This window comes from Phoca vitulina, unplaced genomic scaffold (assembly GCF_004348235.1).
Source record: "Phoca vitulina isolate PV1807 unplaced genomic scaffold, GSC_HSeal_1.0 scaffold24, whole genome shotgun sequence".
Classification (NCBI taxonomy): domain Eukaryota; kingdom Metazoa; phylum Chordata; class Mammalia; order Carnivora; family Phocidae; genus Phoca; species Phoca vitulina.
In genome coordinates, this window is record NW_022589727.1 from 26,690,517 (window position 1) to 26,709,141 (window position 18,625).

The window sequence follows — 18,625 nt, forward strand, 5'->3', positions numbered from 1 at the left end:
TGGGAGGATGGGTTAGCCTGGTGATGGGTATTGAGGAGGGCACGTTCTGCATGGAGCACTGGGTGTTATGCACAAACAATGAATCATGGAACACTATATCTAAAACTAATGATGTAATGTATGGGGATTAACATAACAATAAAAAAATTAAAAAAAAAAAAGAAAAAGAAGATCCATAGCAACTGCTTGAGCTGCAGACCCCTGTCGCCTGTTTCCCACAGCTGAGCTCTGAGGGCTCCTACAACTATGCAACTTCCTGTGATTCCTCATAGGCCCAAACACAGATCACGTATAGACCACCTGCCCAAGTGGCTTCCAATTTAAGAAAGGAAGAAATGTGTATATACATACATGCATGCATACATACACATACACATTAAGACAGATTAAATTTGAAATCTCCTTTGTCGCTACATGATAGTAAATAAAGGCATTTGGTGTTTGAAAATGCAAATAAAACAAGGCATGTTATATACTTTTTCTAAGAGAAGAAAAACTGTTCTCCTGGAGAAGCCATCTGCCCCATAGCATCTTTGCTCAGAAGGCTTGCTGCACTTACAATGGGCTTTTGCAGCACTTGATGGCTTGTGCCACACCCCCCACACTGAACTGTGATTGAACCGACCTTCCCAACCAGCTGGTGAGGGCAAGTTCCAAGTCTCAACACCATCCCAGGGCCTATAGCTCCTGGAATGGTCTCTTCAGTTAAGTAAAAGCTCTTGATTTTATAGTAGGCCTCATCCCTTCTCCCTCTTTTTAAAGAGCAACTTAATTTTGTCCAATACTACTACAGTAGGCAGAATAATGGTTCCTCAAGATGTCTACGTCCTAAGCCCGGAAACACGTGAAGGCGTTACCTTACATGGCAAGAGGAAATCGGCAGGTGTAATCTTGAGATAGGGGAGATTATCCTGGGTTGTCCGGTGGGCCCAAGGCAAACACAACTGTACTGATTAGTGGGAGGCAGGAATATCAGAGAGAGGTTTGAAGATGCTATGCTGCTGGCTTCGAGTATGGAGAAAGAGAACGTGAATCAAGGAGTAGAGGTGGCGCCTAGAAACTGGAAAAGGCAAGGAAAAGGATTCTCCCCCCCGAGTTTCCAAGAGGAATCCCTGCTGAAATCTTGGTTTGAGCCTAGGGGGCACCTCTGACCTAGAGAAATATAATGCATTTTTGTCACTTTAGGCCACTAAGTTAGTGGTAATTTGTTACAGTGGCAGTGGGAAAACAGTACAGCTCCATTTTGGAACTAAATTAATGTAAGAATCTACTTGTTCTCTTCTCAGAGAAGCAGCTCAGTCTCCTGAGTCTGCCGTCTTTTCTCATATCACAAGAAATGACAGGATTTAAGAACAAGGAGGGAAGATGCATGCACCATCTTGCCTAGTCACTTTATTCTGGGGTGTTTTTGCTCACTTATTTTTGATAGATATTCTTCCAGTGGTAAAAATAGAGTGCTTATAAAGGAAGATGTGAGAAAAAGAGATGATATTCAGCATAATTAGCTAAGTATCAGTATTAGTAAGGGCACGTGGAATGTTAAAGCTGCCACTGGTCAGAAATAGTACACTTCTGTTCAGGAAAACAACAGAAAGTGTGCATGTCTCCTCCAAAGCCAAGATGAATCCAACAGACTCTTTTGTTTGCTCTGAAGGAAGACTGTGAGTCCACACTGCACGTTCTCACTGAACGTCTGGGAAACAAGAGGCTTCGTTATCACAGCAGGGAAGGAGGCGCAGACTTTGTGAGTAAATATAAAGCGTTGAATAAAGTGACACAGTACAGAGAATGGGGGACCTTTCTTAAGAATTGTTAGTCTTAAATAAGATCCTTACTAAAAAGTCCAGTAACCCTTGAAACACAAATCTAATCCAGCATTTGTATCCACAAGTAAATGCGTTTTGCAGCGGGGCAATCTGTGGCGTCCTTCAGACACTCAAAGAAATGCATGATCCTAAAATAAGGGTTAAGAACAACTAGTGCTACAACATCATCATCTTTTATTTAAGAAGTTCCTACACGGACAGTGTTCTGCACAGAAAACTGTGAAATGTTCTATTTCTATTCTATCCAGCTCATGACTAAGCTGATGCCTCCAGCCAAATAATCACATGTCAGGATCTCATTAGATCTCGCAGGTCAGGCTGGTAAGAAGGGGGCTGGGTGAGGGATTCCCTAAGGAGCTCCAGCAATGACTCCTGAGTGGGACGTCCGATTCACCGCCAAAGCGGTTCTTCCCTGCTGTGCTGTTGGGTATACGGGTCGGTTCTGCATATGCTGACTTTAATAAAAACATTGAAGGTAAGTCTCTACTTACGGTTCTTGGAGAATACAATTCTAGGGACAGGGAAGCATGCTCTGTGAAATATTATACATCATTTTGGTAGTCTGACTACATTCACACTGAAAATCATCAAATGAATGGATGGTAACCAATTGATACTAGGAGAAATATGTTTAAGTCTAGAAGCTGTTGATTATAAGGTAGGCCTCATCTCTTCTACCTCTTTCTACTGAATATCTAAAACTAGATTGGAAAACAAACATAGATGTGGATTGCTCAAAAATATTTTTAAGAAAATAAGGTAAGAATACAAAACTGCTTGCACTAAAAGCACCAACTTAGTAAGTTCATCTCATAGCTGAATAAGTCTGGTTTATCTATTAAGACAGGAGTCAGCAAATTATAGCCCACAGGAGAAACAGGGCCCATCACCTGATTTTGTGCATCCCATGAGCTAAAAAATGGTTTTTACATTTTTAAAAAACTTTATTTATTTATTTGAGAGAGACAGAGAGAGAGAGACAGAGAGAGAAGGCATGAGCAGAAAGAGGGAGAAGCAGACTCCCTGCTAAGCAGGGATCAATCCCAGGACCCTGAGATCATGAACTGAGCTGAAAGGCAGACACTTAACTGACTGAGCCACCAAAGCACCCCAGTTTTTACATTTTTTAATGACTGAAAAAAATCAAAAGAATATTTCATGACATGTGAAAATTATATAGAATTCCTATTTCAGTGTCCACAGAGGTTTACAGGAACACAGCCGCACTCATCTGCTTACCTATTGTTTATGACTGCTTTTGTGCTAAACCACAGAACCAAGCAGCTGCGGCAGGGATCACAAGGCCCATAAAGGTTGAAATAGTTACTTGCTGTTCCTTTACAGGAAAAGATGCTGCCCTGCAGGTTCGGAGCTCCGGCTGTAGTTGGATGGCCTGGCATAAAGTGGCTTAAGCTGTGTGTGCTTGTCTCTCCGCCTGTCTCTCCCTTACAGGGCTGCCGTGTGGATTCAGAAAGTAAGAAAATGTGAAGCACATAAACAGCAGCCTGTGGGCCCCACAGCTGAGTTAGCCAGCACTCATATTATTATTGCTGCTCTTTGTTGTTACCATAATTACACTAAAGCACCTTTACTGGGGAGGGCATTCTGCCTAAACCTTTCTGGAAATCAGGGTTGACACTAATTTATAGTCTCACCTACTCTTAAAAAATATCTTTTCACTAATTGGTCATAATATTTTTGAAATTTGTCCCCATCTCCTTCCCAAATGAAGACAGTCATCAATAACTGTGGCACTGTAATGGGCATTAATTAGAAGTTTAGCTCAAAGGACAGTCATTTTTAATGTTAGTATCTTGTTCTGTCCTCATATTTCAAAACCATTTTCAAAAATGCATCCCAGCTAGAGACAGTGGCAAGAGAGATGATATATTCCAATTCTGCTCCCTTTTTGACAGATAATTAAACTAGGACTCATAGGGGTCAAGCAACTTTATTGAAGCACAGGAAACCCTTAATTAAAATGAACATTCACTGACTTGTATTTGGACTTTTGCTTTGCACTAATCCACCTGCAGGTTTTTTTCAAACAAAAGCTTTGAACTTATTGGCCTGACCGAAAATTCAAAATAGTTTCTAGTCACACAAGTAGACAACTTACCATGACAATTTCTCTTGGTCATGATGCTCTTATTTCATTTAGAAATGCCACAAATACATCCAGTTAATGCATTAAATATGAAAAGACTTGCTGAAGACACTCAATTTATTAATGATTCAGAAGAACTTCCTAAAGCATCTATTTGGAATTCATTTATAATTCATTTCACAGCTTAGCTGTGGTTCCCACAGGGCAAATATTTATCAAATATTTCTGTTTTAAGTCCTCCCTTTACATTTATTTGTAGAAGAATACATTTTTTTTCCCAAATAAAGGCTAAACTTCCTAAAAGCATCCATCCGTCTATTGTAATTTAATGTGCGTTTTCTGATAAGGTGACAGTAATGGGCTTTCAGATATAACAGAGTACACTGTGCAACCAAACAAAAGAATAATTATTAAACATAATAGCTGGCCATAAATTGAACACGTTACACACTGAGTACATCATAAATATTTATTAGAGTAACCATGGTAATTAATAAACACAGTAATCAACACAAGGGGAAACAGCATCTGAAAACCCTGCTAAGGCAAGAAAAGCTTCGTAACTCAGCTACCAGTGAACCATACACGACCAACTTAATACTTTCAGTATGAAGATAAGAATATCTGGCTTGACTAGTACCAGTGGACTTGAGAGAGCAAGGGTGGAGAATATCTTGAATCAGGCTGCCACTGCCCCGTCCCACCGACACCGACAACTGATGGTCTCTAGTTCCCATGGCTTAGCTCAGCTACAGGGCTCTACCTGAAATGAGAGCATTGGCTTCAGAGTTAGAAACATCTACGTTTGCACGCAGTTCTTCCACCTCTAACTGGGAAACCTGGCTCCAATTACTTAGAGTCTCCATGCCAACTGTAAAGAAGGAGTAACATGTACATGTAAGAGTTTTGTGTAACTAGACTCACCGCAGCGATCCTTTTGCAGTGTGAACAAACAGCAAGTCCCTATGTTGTACACCTGAAACTAATACAGTGTCTCATGTCAGTTAGACCTCGATAAAAACAGAAGTTTAAAAAAGAGCTGTTGTGGAGATAAAGGTACAATATGTCACATACTTAGCTGAACATCTGGAACAAAGTCCATATTCAGTAACTGGGTCTTCTTACTCTACTGAGAATACTTCTGTGACTTCTTAGCCTGACATCACACCTACTGCTATTACTTCCACTTTTACAACCACTAGGAAGTCAATGGATCCCACTCCTTTTGGCCAACGTATTATTAGCGGTCACATGTCAACTGCAATAATTCAGATTCTTCGTATCTACACACATAGGCCCACTAGGCTAGCTAAAATTAAAAAAATAAATAAAAACAGATGATAACAGATGTTGGTAAGGATGTAGAGAGACTAAAACCTTCATATACTGCTGGTGAGAATGTAAAATGGGGCAGTCACTATGGAAAACATTTTTTGTCAAAGAGTTACCATATGACCCAGCAATTCTACTCCTAGAGACATAGCCAAGAGAAATGAAAACATATGTCCAACAAAAACATACACAAATGTTCACAGCAGCATTATTCAATATAACCAAAAACTGGAAACAACTCAAATGTCTATCAATGATGAATGAATTAACAAGATGTGGTAGACCCACATAATGGAATACTATTCAGAAATAAAAAAATAATGAAGTATTGATACATGCTACAAGATGGATGAACCTTCAAAACGTTATGCTAAGTGAAAGAAGCCAGGTACAAAAGATCACATATTACATGATTCCATTTATATGAAATGTTCAGAATAGGCAAATCCATAGAGACAGAAAGTTGATTAGTGATTTCCAGGGGCTGGGAGGAAGTATAGACTGAGGAGTCATTGCTAGGGGGTGTGAACTTTCTTTTTGGGGGGATGACAACGTTCTAAATTTAAATAGTGGTAATGGTTGCACAGCTCTGGGAGTATACTTGAAACCAGTGAATTTTATGGTGTGTGAATTATATCTCAAAAAAGCTGCTTTAAAAACAGAATTAATCAAGCACATAAAGGCAACTACATATCTGGGGAGTGGCAGAAAGGAAAAACATTAGTCTTCCGGATCTACCGCGCTCTGCCAGGGAGTGCCAGCACCACCACACGAACCTCCTGGGAGGACAGGTGATGTGGGCCCAGCACAAAGGACAAAGTAGGGTGGGTGAGGAGTGAACTCCGTCCCCACCCCCCACCTCCGCTCTCCCCTTATGAAGTAGGATATTTATGATAACAAGTAGAACGTAAGAGGCAGAGTAGGAAGACTATAAGCTCTAGAGTTGAAAACCTCTGTTGAAAAGCCGGGGTGTAAACCCGGTTCCCCACATTCCAGCTTGTGACCTTGGACCAATTACTTAACGTCCCTCAGCTTCCTCAACTATAAAATGAGTTTAACAATCGCACCTCCTGTCCCATGGTTGCTGTTAAGGATATCCTAATGCACGCGAAGCCCTTACAAGAGTGTCGTCTGATACAAACTGCTATTGTCGTCATTACCACCATCACTGGTATTGTTCTTTTGGTTCAACAGGCCGACTCTACTCTCCACAGTCAGACAACGGGATGCAGCACAATCACACATGCGCACACGAGCCCTCCCAGGGAAATTCCAATCAAACTCACCAGGGAGCATGGGCTTGCCCCTCCCTCCACCTACCGATGACAATTACTCTCATAAAGGCGACCAAGGAAGGCAGCACTGGCTGATAACAGCGACAACCACTGAAGGACTAGAGTCAGGCACATTTTCGGGTGTGCTACATACGTTACTTCACTGAAAGTTCACAACCAACCACGTCACTTTACAGATAAAGGAAAGTGCAAATACACTGAGTAACCACCAAGTTAGTAACACAGTTAAACAAGTCAGAGCTGAAAGTCCAACCGGCATCAGTGCAGCCTATGTCACTTTCCAGTACCTTAGGCTGAACTGGATTTCCAATGGAGGAGTAATTAGGAGCGGAATGAAGAATGAGGGAAGAGTACTTTTGGACTAACACAATTATTTCACACACTCAAGTAACAGGATGCCAGACGATATGCAATGCCATTCGCTCCTTCACTCACTCATTCATTCACACGTACATTAAGCACCTATTATGTGCCAGTGTCAATGATAAAAACAATCTTGGAAGGATATGGACTTTAAAAGAGAAAATTACAAAAAATAAAAATAATAATAAGAGAAAACTATAGAAGAATATGGTCAGCACATTAGTAAACAAACAGAGGAATGTGCTGGACAATGAGGAGATCAGGGAACTGTCAACTGCATTCTCAATTGCAGAGACAGTCCCACCCACTGCCTTCAACTTCCTTAAACAAGAATTCAGAGGAAAATACCTGACGCTCATTTTCAATGCCTTTTTCTCCTCTGGAACCCTGATGAATGGAATTTGAAGCTATGCTTCTGAGTCTTCTCTATGATTTGTTTCTATTTGTAAAACTGTGAGCCCACAATCTTTCCCCCTGTACCTCATGGGACAAGCATGTACCCAACTGCAGGACTGACTAGGGGAGGGTGCAGAATGGAGGGTCCATGGCAGAAGGGTCCATCCCAAGAATGGGTTGCAAGAGGGAAGAGGCTGTTTGTTGCAAAGTGCACCACAAGCCCTAAGACATTTATATCCATTCCAGGATTGATACATTCTGACAGACTGAATGGTACGGGGAAGCAATTCATTTCACATTTTATAAAGCACATTTCGCAGGGTAGAGAGCATCAGCTGCATAAACACATCTTAATTTAGTCCTAAAATCCTAACAGGATTTCCATTGTGCTTACAACCACAGAGGTAACACTTAAGGTTCTAATCCTGTCAAAGGGACCAAGCACTTTTCAATGCTTTCCCTGTAGTAAAGGACAAGGCAATTACCATGAAAGAGAAAGAATAAGGAGAAGATACATGAAATATTTCTTTGGAAGGATAAGCTAAATTCTCAGAGATTTAAAAGGATCAATGTTGAGATGGTAAATAAAAAATACACTAAATTCACTTTAGGAACTAAAGTTTTTCAAATATTTTAAGGTAATGTGTTAACACAATATGATCATATAAATAAGGTGGCAAATACATTCAACAGATAACACAGTATGTATCTTTTTTTTTTTTAAGATTTTGTTTATTTATTTGACAGAGAGAGACACAGCGAGAGAGGGAACACAAGCAGGGGGAGTGGGAGAAGGAGAAGCAGGCTTCCCGCTGAGCAGGGAGCCCGATGTGGGGCTCGATCCCAGGACCCTGGGATCATGACCTGAGCTGAAGGCAGACACTTAACGACTGAGCCACCCAGGCACCCAACACAGTATGTATCTTATGAATCACAAGAAAATAAACTGTCAATTAAAATTCTAAGTAAGATTTGATGGACTATTCAGATTGAATTTTTCCTATAAATGCAGTAATTTTATAATGAAAGTTAAACGAAAATTCAGAAAAAAAAAACCTGAGGCTCATTTTCAGTGACAAAATATTCCTGAATTTTGGGGTGCCTGGGTGGTTCGGCTTCCAACTCTTAGTCTCAGCTCAGGTCATGATCTTGGGGTTGTGGGATCGAGCCCCTTGTGGAGCTTCACTGCTCAGCATGGAGTCTGCTTGGGATTCTTTCCTCTTCCTCTCCCTTCCTGTCTCGCACTCTCTCTCTCTTTCTCTCTCTCTCTCAAATAAATAAGTAAAATCTTTAAGAAAATATCCCTGAATTTATAAAGTAATTATGATATTCAGAAGTCATTTCCAGAGTAAGTGCTATAAGAGTAAGCAATAGTGGGGTTCAGAATATCTTTTTAAAACTTGGTATCTGGGCTATACCCTTGGACCAAATCTGGCCAACCCCCTGTTTTTGTACAGAGTTAAGAGTGGTTTTCATAATATCAAAATATTAAAAACAAAAGAATATTACATGACACATGAGTATCATAGAAAATCAAGTTTTAGTGTCCATAAATAAATTTTTATTAGAAGAAAGCCAAGCCTATTTGTTTATATAATGGGTATGGCTGCTTTCATGCTCCAAGAGCGGAGCTGAGTAGTTGGACAGAGACATTATGGCCTGCACGGTTAAAGCTATCTACTCTATCTACTCTCTGGTTCTTTACAGAAAAAGTTTGCTGGCTCCTGATCTAGATTCACGATGCTTGTTTATATAGAATAAGCTCTAGATAGGTTCTAGTTAAACTTGAGGAAAAGCAACCATATACTTTATATGTATTTGCAACATAGAGGAAGGGACACGACTGTATTATAAAATTATGTGCTATGAAAAAATTATTTTGAAATGTTGCAGGATTATTTTGTGGGACAATGGGCTTTCTTTTCTAGATAGTCATAGGAAGTAAGAAAAATAAAAGTGTTTGAAAACAAAAAAAAAGTAAGCAATAGTTACAAATAAGTAAGAATTTAAGCAATATGCTTAAAATTCAATATAAAATAAAACATTAAAAACAAGATATGTGAGAGAAAATACCCATGTTGTATTAGTCCTGAATAGTGCTCAGCATAATTGTTTTCATTTGTCAGAAGAATGATATTGCTAATTCTTGATAATCTATGGTAAAATGCTCATCTCTAAATTTTACTAAAATATCTGTACTAATTATTCTTTATTAGGTGAAATAGAAATTGTTTTCAAATTCGACATATAGCAAATAAGATTTATTTTAAATCATACAAACTGTATATCAAACTTAAATGCCTCTTTCTTGATAGTGCCTATTAAAAGTACTTGACTTGAATCTTTATCAGTATGAAATAAACTGTGTTTGGGTGGAAAATAATTTTGAACTGTCATATGCTGTAGACTGAATACCACAATGTTTAGCTCTCTATTAAAAAAATTAAAAGCTTCCATTTTAAGAAAATTTCATTTTGAAGATGGGTGCATTAAAAAAAATAGATTTCACAATAAGGACAGTATAGAAATCTGTTCACCAATTATTTACTTCAAAATCTAAATTTTTGTTCTAGATACAGTGACTAACAACCTTTTGTTCATTTTTCTTTGATCTAACAAAGAATGGTAGAAAACAAAGACTTACTTGTTCTTGTTAAGATGTTTAATGACTATTTCAAAAAAAAAGCTGATAATAGCAATAAAAGGAAGCTTAAAAAAAAAGAAAAAGAAAAAAACGTATAAACTCTAAACAGCAAACCCAAACGGGAACATGTTAGAATCCCTCTTAAAATCAGTTGTGTCTAATCTACAGATTCCCCATGTCAGGTGCGCGTCAGCTGGCCATCTCTGTACCCAGGACCTGGGACTAGGAATGGTGTCTGTGGAAGTTTGCTCCTTCCTGCTGTGCCAAGAAATCAGAGCTTCGTGGGAGGGGCGAGGATGCGCCAAGACAGCACCGCACTCCTCGGAAGCGCGTACCTTTACCCTCTGGTTATCCACATCGATGACCGTAGCCACGCGAATGAGCCTGGGGTTCCGTCTGTCCACCGCTTCAAGTCTCATGCTTGGCAGAAAACCATGGGGCGTCCGCTGAAAGGTCACGAGAGCACAAGTCAGCAAAACCCAACTGCGCAGACAAGACACGCATGTTTTCTAAAGTGCAATTGTTCTGACTTTGCATTCAGACCCTTCGTACAACTGGAATTCAGGTTGAAGGGCCCTAAGGCTTATGCATATTATTTTATCCAGTTTTATTAAAACCTGTGAGAGGAGAAAGAATTTTCTGGTCATTTTCAAGATAGCTAAAAAGAGATTAAATCATAAATTCGTTAATGATCACAAGATTCAGAAAAGGTTCTAATTTATTAACAGTTTATTTATTTGTTTAGATTTTTTTCTGAAATTAACTCTATAAATTAAGAAACTGTTAACTATTCTCACTGCCCAGTTTTGGAATGTATGACCCAGAAGACAAAATTATTTAGTAAATAATAAGAAAGGATAAACATAATCCTTTATAAATTTAAATTTTAAAATAGATAAAAGCTGCATGACTATTACAGGTAACTGTTCTAAAATCATACCACAATGTAATTTAAAGCCATAACCTGTGCTTTTGTAACATAAGCATGTTAAAAACTGTATTAATTAAGCTTTCTTCCAACTCTTAAAATGCTAGGAACCAGGACTCTATAATGATGGACCTTCAGAAAACACTAAAAAAAACTGAATGGGAAAAAATACACTGGGACTTACCAAATCACTGGCACCAAAGAAATATAAAAACCAAAAATCAAAGTTAAAAGATAACTCCAACAGTGTTCACAGGTTGGCAGAAAGTTTCACTTTGAAAGCTATTACACATAAAAGTATTCAATTGACCTTATTGAAAATGAAAGTGTACTGAATTCCTCAAGTCTAGAAATGGCAATAGGAAAATAAAACCTTCATGATACGCGAGTAATAAACAGTTAAATCTTTCTCCAGTACCTCGTTTGTTTCTCTCCAGCTTTTGTGGAAGCATATTTTCTCCAAAATGCATTATTACATCTACTAAATGGAATACACAGACTATAATTAGGTCTTTGATGCTTGAAATTCTTTCTGCTCTCCCCAAGGTCAGTGTCTTGATAACAAAGGTAACAGTTTCAGATTGCAGATGCCAAAGATACATAGCTTGAGGTGAATCCATAATAACCCCATGTCAGAGCCTGGAAGTTGCATTTTTAACTAAATCAGAGTTTTATTTTCTTGTAATTTTCTTCTTGGAAAAGTAAAATGAGCTTTGACAGAAAGCAAAAGAGAAAAAGATAATACAAGAAGCTGGTATTCTGCTTATTGAGTTTCTGCAATTCTTCAAGTCCTTTCAAGCACTCTGGGACTTCTAGCCTTCTTAATTTGATTACACTTATTTTCCAAATCCAGCCTATTCTATAATCAATTTTTTTAAAAAAATGAAATAGCATTTTGTTTCAAATCCCTTGTGATCCCTAGAAAACTTTTTATAAATGAAATTATATGTGGAAGCCCACTATATAAAACTCTGATTAAAGATGAGTCAGGAAGCCCGGAGCACACAATTTGAAAACCGCTTTAGACATAAATATCTCTAACTATACTATCAATGCACTGTCTTTTACCAAATAATTCATGCTTGGTTCAACCCTGCAATAAATGTATAAGGACAAATTTGAACTTAAAAGTTGGTGTTCTAACAAATGCTAAAAGCAATGTTTCCCTCAAAATGGATAAAAGCAGAGCACACGCAGGCTACATACAATTCGCCTATCTTATTATAGCGTCATGGACATTCAAACAGTCCCAAGACTGTGAAAGTACAGAGTTCCCACTTGATGGACAAATACAAGTAGAAATGAAGGACTCCACCATTATCTGAGGTTAATGAGGTGCCTTCAACTGCATGAGGGTGTAGGGCTACCGGGCTTTTCAAGTAGGGAAACCATCGTTACTTTTGTGTAGAGGAACGATAGTAAGTGAATCACCTCCTTTGTGGCTTTAACTGAAAACAAGGCAGATTGGTTATAAAAATAACATTTGACTTTAAGAAGAAAAATCTAGAATAATTTAAACCTGTCAAATGAAGTCAACATGTACATTGCTTAAAGGTGAGAGTGTATTCAGATACAAACTTACCATTTTAAAAACTTTGGCAGGAACAGCATTAGTTTGAGTAGCTTCCAGATATTCTGTCCAGGAAAAATTTTCTGGATCAGGATAACCTGATGAAAATATATATATATACATATCAAAAGATTATTCATTGACATTTTGATTCCCATGGACTCTAAGACATCTGACCTACTGTTAACTGAATGCTCACTATTTAATAGCCCCTATGCTAAGAACCTCACCTACATTACCTTACTTGTCTATTTTAACCTCTGAGAGGGCTCCTTCATCCCCACTAAGGCAAGAGAGCACTCATTCATTGGCTCATATTCATTCACTCAACAAGGTCAAGGTCAAATGGTGCTGTGCATACTTGGCAGAGCCAGGTTACACCCAGAAGGCCTCCTTAGAAGTTTGAAAAAAACTTAAAATCACTGTCTGACCTCAGACAATGAACTGGTAATCTTTCTAATTCCTCCAATACTGTTGCCTCTATTAGGGTTTTATTCTCTTAATTACAACTCTGTAATTGCAATTTCCCAGGTTTGCCATTTATAACTGCAATTTAAAAATACGTATTGGTATAACATGGCATAAAGCACACTATGTTTAAAAAAAATTCTAATTGGGTTTCTTGTTTCTCTTTACATTTATGTTATCTTATTCCTAATTACATTACATTACCTATTATTGTGCTGTTTTCTTTTTCCTTTAAAGGAATAAGTACTTAGATTTATTCATCAGCTCTACTGTATTCGTTTCTCTTTTCTAATTATTTCATCTGCTGCTTTTACTCTTATTACTTTACTCATATTTCCCTTAGGTTTGTTTTTACTTGTCAAATTGAATTATAAAGAAAATTAATTTATTTTCATTTTTTAAATAATAGAAGCAATCAAGACTATGAACTTACAGCCAAACTATGGAAAGAGCCTAGATGTCCATCAACAGATGAATGGACAAAGAAGATGTGGTATATACATACAATTGAATATTATGCAGCCATCAAAAAAATGAAATCTTGCCATTTGCAACGATGTGGATGAAACTAGAGGGTATTATGCTAAGCGAAATAAGTCAATCAGAGAAAGGCAATTATCATATGATCTCACTGATATGAGGAATTTGAGAAACAAGACAGAGGATCATAGGGGAAGGGAGGGAAAAATGAAACAAGATGAAACCAGAGAGGGAGACAAACCCTAAGAGACTCTTAATCTCAGGAAACAAACTGAGGGTTGCTGGAGGGGTGGGGAGGGATGGAGTGGCTGGGTGATGGACACTGGGGAGGGTATGTACTATGGTGAGCGCTGTGAATTGTGTAAGACTGATGAATCACAGACCTGTAACCCTGAAACAAATAATACATTATATGTTAATAAAAATAATTTTAAAAAAAGACTATGAACTTAACCATTGTTGCCCCTGAATACAGCTTTAGACACCTGGACAAACTTTTATGACATTTTTATTTTTCTCACCTTTATTTTCTCAAAAACAATTATTATTACAATCTATAATTGTCACCTTCATTTAGTCACTGGCCAAATATTTATTTAAGAGATATCTCAAATGGCTAATTTTTGTAGTTGTTTAAAATATTAATAATAGTATCTAGTTTAGCACATGGCAGTTTCAGAATGTCACATGGTCTGTACAATTCCTATTTGGAGACTTTAGGATTTCTTTTTGGCCTAATATAGGATCAATAGTCAAAATTTTTTTTAAGTATATACATATACATACATATGTTTTAAGGTATAATATCAGTATGCATTAATTCAATATAAAGAGCTGTATTATTCAAAAATCTGTTTATTCTTTATTTAAGTAAAAAACCTGAAGCAATATGCTAAAATATCTAAAATAGTTTTTCTGTACAGTGTTCTAGTATCTCTGATAATTTTTTCTTCATATTTAAACTTCTTACTAAAATATATTTAAAGAAAAATACACAAATCAAGTAAACAGCTTGAAAATTATTCACAAAATTAGCATAGCCCTGTAACCAGAACCCAGGACACCCCCTCCCCATTGTGCTCCCTTCCAGTCACTGCCTCCTCTCTGCAAAGAGAAACTCTTATCCCCTAAGATTAGTTCTACTTGTTCCATTTTTTCCTTTGTATAAATGGAATCATATGGTATGTGCTCATTTGTGGTAGACAGTTTTTGCTCAGCACTCTGTGAGGTTCACGTAGATTGCTGTATGCAGAACATTTGCTTTCCCTGCTGTATAGTAGTCCATTGGGTGAGGGTTTTACAATTTATTTATCCATTCTATTGGTGATAGTCATTTGGGTAGTTTTGATGTGGGAAAGTGGATTATGGAAAGTGCTGCTAAGACATTCTAGTACAGAAATATACACGTCTGTTGGAATGTATCCAGGAGTAAAACTGCATGGGGTACTTTGCTTAATATTTTGATGTTACGTTACTTAGCACAGAAAAGCATATGTAATGTTCACTAGTAATTGCGCTTTTTATTTAACATAGAAAAAAAATGTCCCTTTTGGACACCTTGATTGCATTTTGCATCAAATTCTTCTTTTTTACTAAAAATTAAGTTGTATGCCATCCTGATATTTTCTGTTTATGTTTTATTGATAAAAATTTTCCCCATCTTTTTTACTTTTAAATTCTTTTGTTTCAGGCGTATCTATTCTAAACATCTTCTAAATGGATTTTGGAAAACATTTACATTTACTTTCATAACTGGTTTACTTTATCTCACTTCTGTAAACATGTTTTAAGCTGGAGTTTTTTTAAAAAGCTCTCTTAGGGTTTCCTTTGCTTTTTGTCCTTGTCTATATGAGTTATGTTACATGCCCTCTGTTTCAATAATTATTTGTGCACTCATTTCCTTTTGTAGCTCATATTATTAATGACTGTCCAAACTCACTCCTTGTATTTTGGATGTCCACATTTATGCATGGGTTCTGGATATGCTCATATCACACCCCTTCAGCACCAGGTCCCCTCCTCCCTGCTCCAGGTTCCTCACCAGGGGCCTGGACAGCAGATTCCATGGAATGGTGACTAAAGAAAGCAGCGTGTAGCGGGCTGAGGGATGAACGTGCAGTGATTAAGAGAGGGAGCAATTAGTCCTGCTCCAGCCCCTTAAAGAAATCTGGCAGGCTGCTATGAAAGAAATCATCTTTTTCACACCTTTTTGTGATCAATAAGTGAAAACAGAAAAAGTCACTGTTTTAAATGTTTCTGAAGCAATAACTTCCTCTACGGCACTCTCCAGAAATGAGCTACGTATATACACAAAAAAGAAAACATGTATTACATACATCTTCCCTGTTCAAAGAGCCCAAGAAGAGGAGAATGTCTCATTTCCTAGGGAGGCCTGCAAAAGCCATCTGCTCCCCCTGTCTTCCTCCGGGACCCCATCCTGAGTCCTGCTCCACCTGGCGGGGGGGAGGCAGAAGTGGGGCAACAGAGGAAGGGGCAAGAGCCAGATACTTTCACACAGCTGTGTGGCAATGACACAGAAGCTTTTCCCAAAAGTTTACATTCCTTCTAGTTTCAAGAAATATATGAGACCACCCCATGGAACAACAGCCTTTAACCTCTTCACTTGTCTCAAAGAAGAAACATCTAACTGGTTTCCCTTTATTAGTTACCTCTCTACTGATTATTCCATTTACACTAAGTCATTTATTCCTCACGTAGGCTGTGAGGTGTGCCTGTTCATCCTCATTTGATAAGTGAGGCTCAGAGAACATGAGCAGCTTGCTCAGTGTTATACAGTTAGGAAGCGGAAGAAATGGTATTTGAACAATTGTGTCTGACTCCATTACCCACATACTCAACCACTGCTTCTCCCTAGTACTGTAACCCAGAGCTCCATGGTCCAAGGAGGTCCATCCTCCAAGGTCTCAGGACTGGGAGTGTGAGCTCCCCCTGGAGGCCAAGGTGTAGCATGGCAAGGGTGAGAGTGGGAACATCGCTCGATTGGAGGCAGGCTGTAGATACAAATGCATTTATTCACGTCCCACCTCTTTCCACACTATTGAGAGATTAGCACTTCCGAGATGGGCAAAGGCTGAGGCAAGATGAGGTGCATGCTGCGGCTGTGGGCACAGGTGGCTGAACTAAACAAGGGATATGTGTCAGATATTGGGATCAAGGAACTACAAAGCAGGGCACCTGCCAGGCAGCCCCTGGATTTCCCCATGGTACTGGCAGTTCTCTGGAGAAGAGGAAGACCCAGGTGACAAATGTCTTCAATTAACGTTAGCACATAACTAGAAGGCAACCAGATAACAGCCAGAGGAGGGAGGAGGTGTGGTGGAGTGAAGAGCTTAAACCCTTAAGAGGCTTCTCTGAAGAGCTGAGAACTGTCCTAGGAGAAGCAGCAGGACTATTCAGGAGAAGCAAAATGTGCTATCCCAAGAGGGTGACGAGAAAGCCCTGTGTGAAAAAGCTGCAAGATGGAGGTCAATTCCAGTGCTTGGAGTAACAAAAATTGAGGGTCAATAAAAAGTCCATAAAGAGGATACACATATGGGATGGGCACAAAAATGGAGAAACTTAAGGTCAAACCAAGTTAAATGTAAGTGAAAACATACCTAAATCTTTCATTCCAAGGACTACTTATATCACCCGGGGAAAAGCAAGTCCTTACCACTCTGACCTCATCTCCCTTTCACTCTGCTCCTGCTCCAACTAGGACACATTCAACTTCCTCCCTCCTCAAGGTCTTACACCTGCTGCTCCTTTACAGGGAAGTTCTCCCCATGGACCCTCCGGACTGCCCACCTCACCTCCTTTAAGTTGTTCCTCAAATATCACATCCTCAGTATGTCCTTCCCTGAACTCCCTGTATATAAAAAACTCCCTCTCCAAATACATGTGCCCTTCCTAACCTCTTTACCTGTTTTATCTTTCTACATAGCACTTACCACCAATTAACTTATTATATAAATATTTTACATATTTGTTCTCTCGCTTTCTAAGAACGTTATATAACTGCCTTATGACAGGGATTTGTTTACTTCACTGCTCTTTTCTCTGAGTCTAGAACAGTGCCTACTATGTAGTTATCACTCAATAAATACTTGGCAAATATTTGCCAAATAACTGAAATGTGTTTCTTAATAAGTTTGCATCTGATATTGTGGTGGCCACGAATGACAGATATGTGAGCCAAAATTATATTGGTCTAGCCTCAAAATAATGAATGGAATGCAGATATAAAGTTGTTTGCCTGCTGGTGTTGGTGGTATTCAGAGGTGCCATTAGAACAAGCTGATGCTCCTGCACCAATATTGGATAAGGTTCCAAATAGCACTAGAGACTAGACCGTACCAGGGGAAGGCCATTTGATGTGCGGCATCTGTGCAAGGCAAATGTAATACTCCTCAACTGTTTGTTCCATATTAGAAAGACCCACTTATGTGTCAGATTGGTTACAGACTCTTCTTATAACAACATCCTCCATTATTTTACCTCTAGGAACAATAGCCTCAAAAGAAACATAATTTTGCCACAGAAACAGTCTAAAGAATTAGGATCATGAATAGATAGCACAAGCCCTTAAGTTCCTGGCATTCTGGTCTGTGTAACCTGTCCCATGAACCCAGAGAAGCATGACAATCATAATTATATCAGTGGCCAATCCAGGAACCAAAAATCATAGGCATCCCAGGACAAGCAGTTTTTTGGTAATGGACAATAGTCCTGTTTAATAACCAGCAATAAAAAAGGATGTGCCAAGAGTCTTACTGAGAAGGTTCAGTCAGCACAAACAGAATATTGATAGGTTTAAGAGGGCACTTCATCTAACTCTTCATTGTATTGATGAGGGAAGTGAGACCTGGCATTTTAAGTGACTTGTCTAAGGCACGACAACTAATAACGAGGCCAAAGAGCCCTGGTCTCCTGGGCAGCAAGCTACAGAAACCAAGACTTCTAAAGAGTTACTTTGAGGTTTGGTGAGTGCTCTGTAGGCTGCTGGGCACTAAGGCCGAGAGGAAGCATCCAGAGAGGAATGAGAGCCGTAGAACTAGTCCTGCTGAAGCCCTCACAGGCTTTGGCCATCATTTCAAGAGAATGGGTTTTCTAAGAATGCCCCTCAGACACTGCCTATTTATTTCTCTGTTTTGGGTAGCTCTGACAAGGCAGGAAGGTAACTTATCCAAACGTCCAGGCCTCCCGATGGTAGAGAC

At 38.8% G+C, this 18,625-nt stretch overlaps 1 protein-coding gene across 1 annotated transcript in view; it reads right to left on the reverse strand.

The window, feature by feature from the left end:
• The window catches only part of L3MBTL4 (L3MBTL histone methyl-lysine binding protein 4), a 488,579-nt gene that overhangs the window by 259,677 nt on the left and 210,277 nt on the right, over positions 1-18,625 (reverse strand). The window contains exons 11-12 of the mRNA XM_032421167.1: positions 12,474-12,559; positions 10,299-10,409 (exon numbers count right to left, since the gene is read on the reverse strand). Of these exons, the coding sequence (XP_032277058.1) occupies positions 10,299-10,409; positions 12,474-12,559 (197 nt within the window). The remainder of the gene's footprint in view (positions 1-10,298; positions 10,410-12,473; positions 12,560-18,625) is intronic.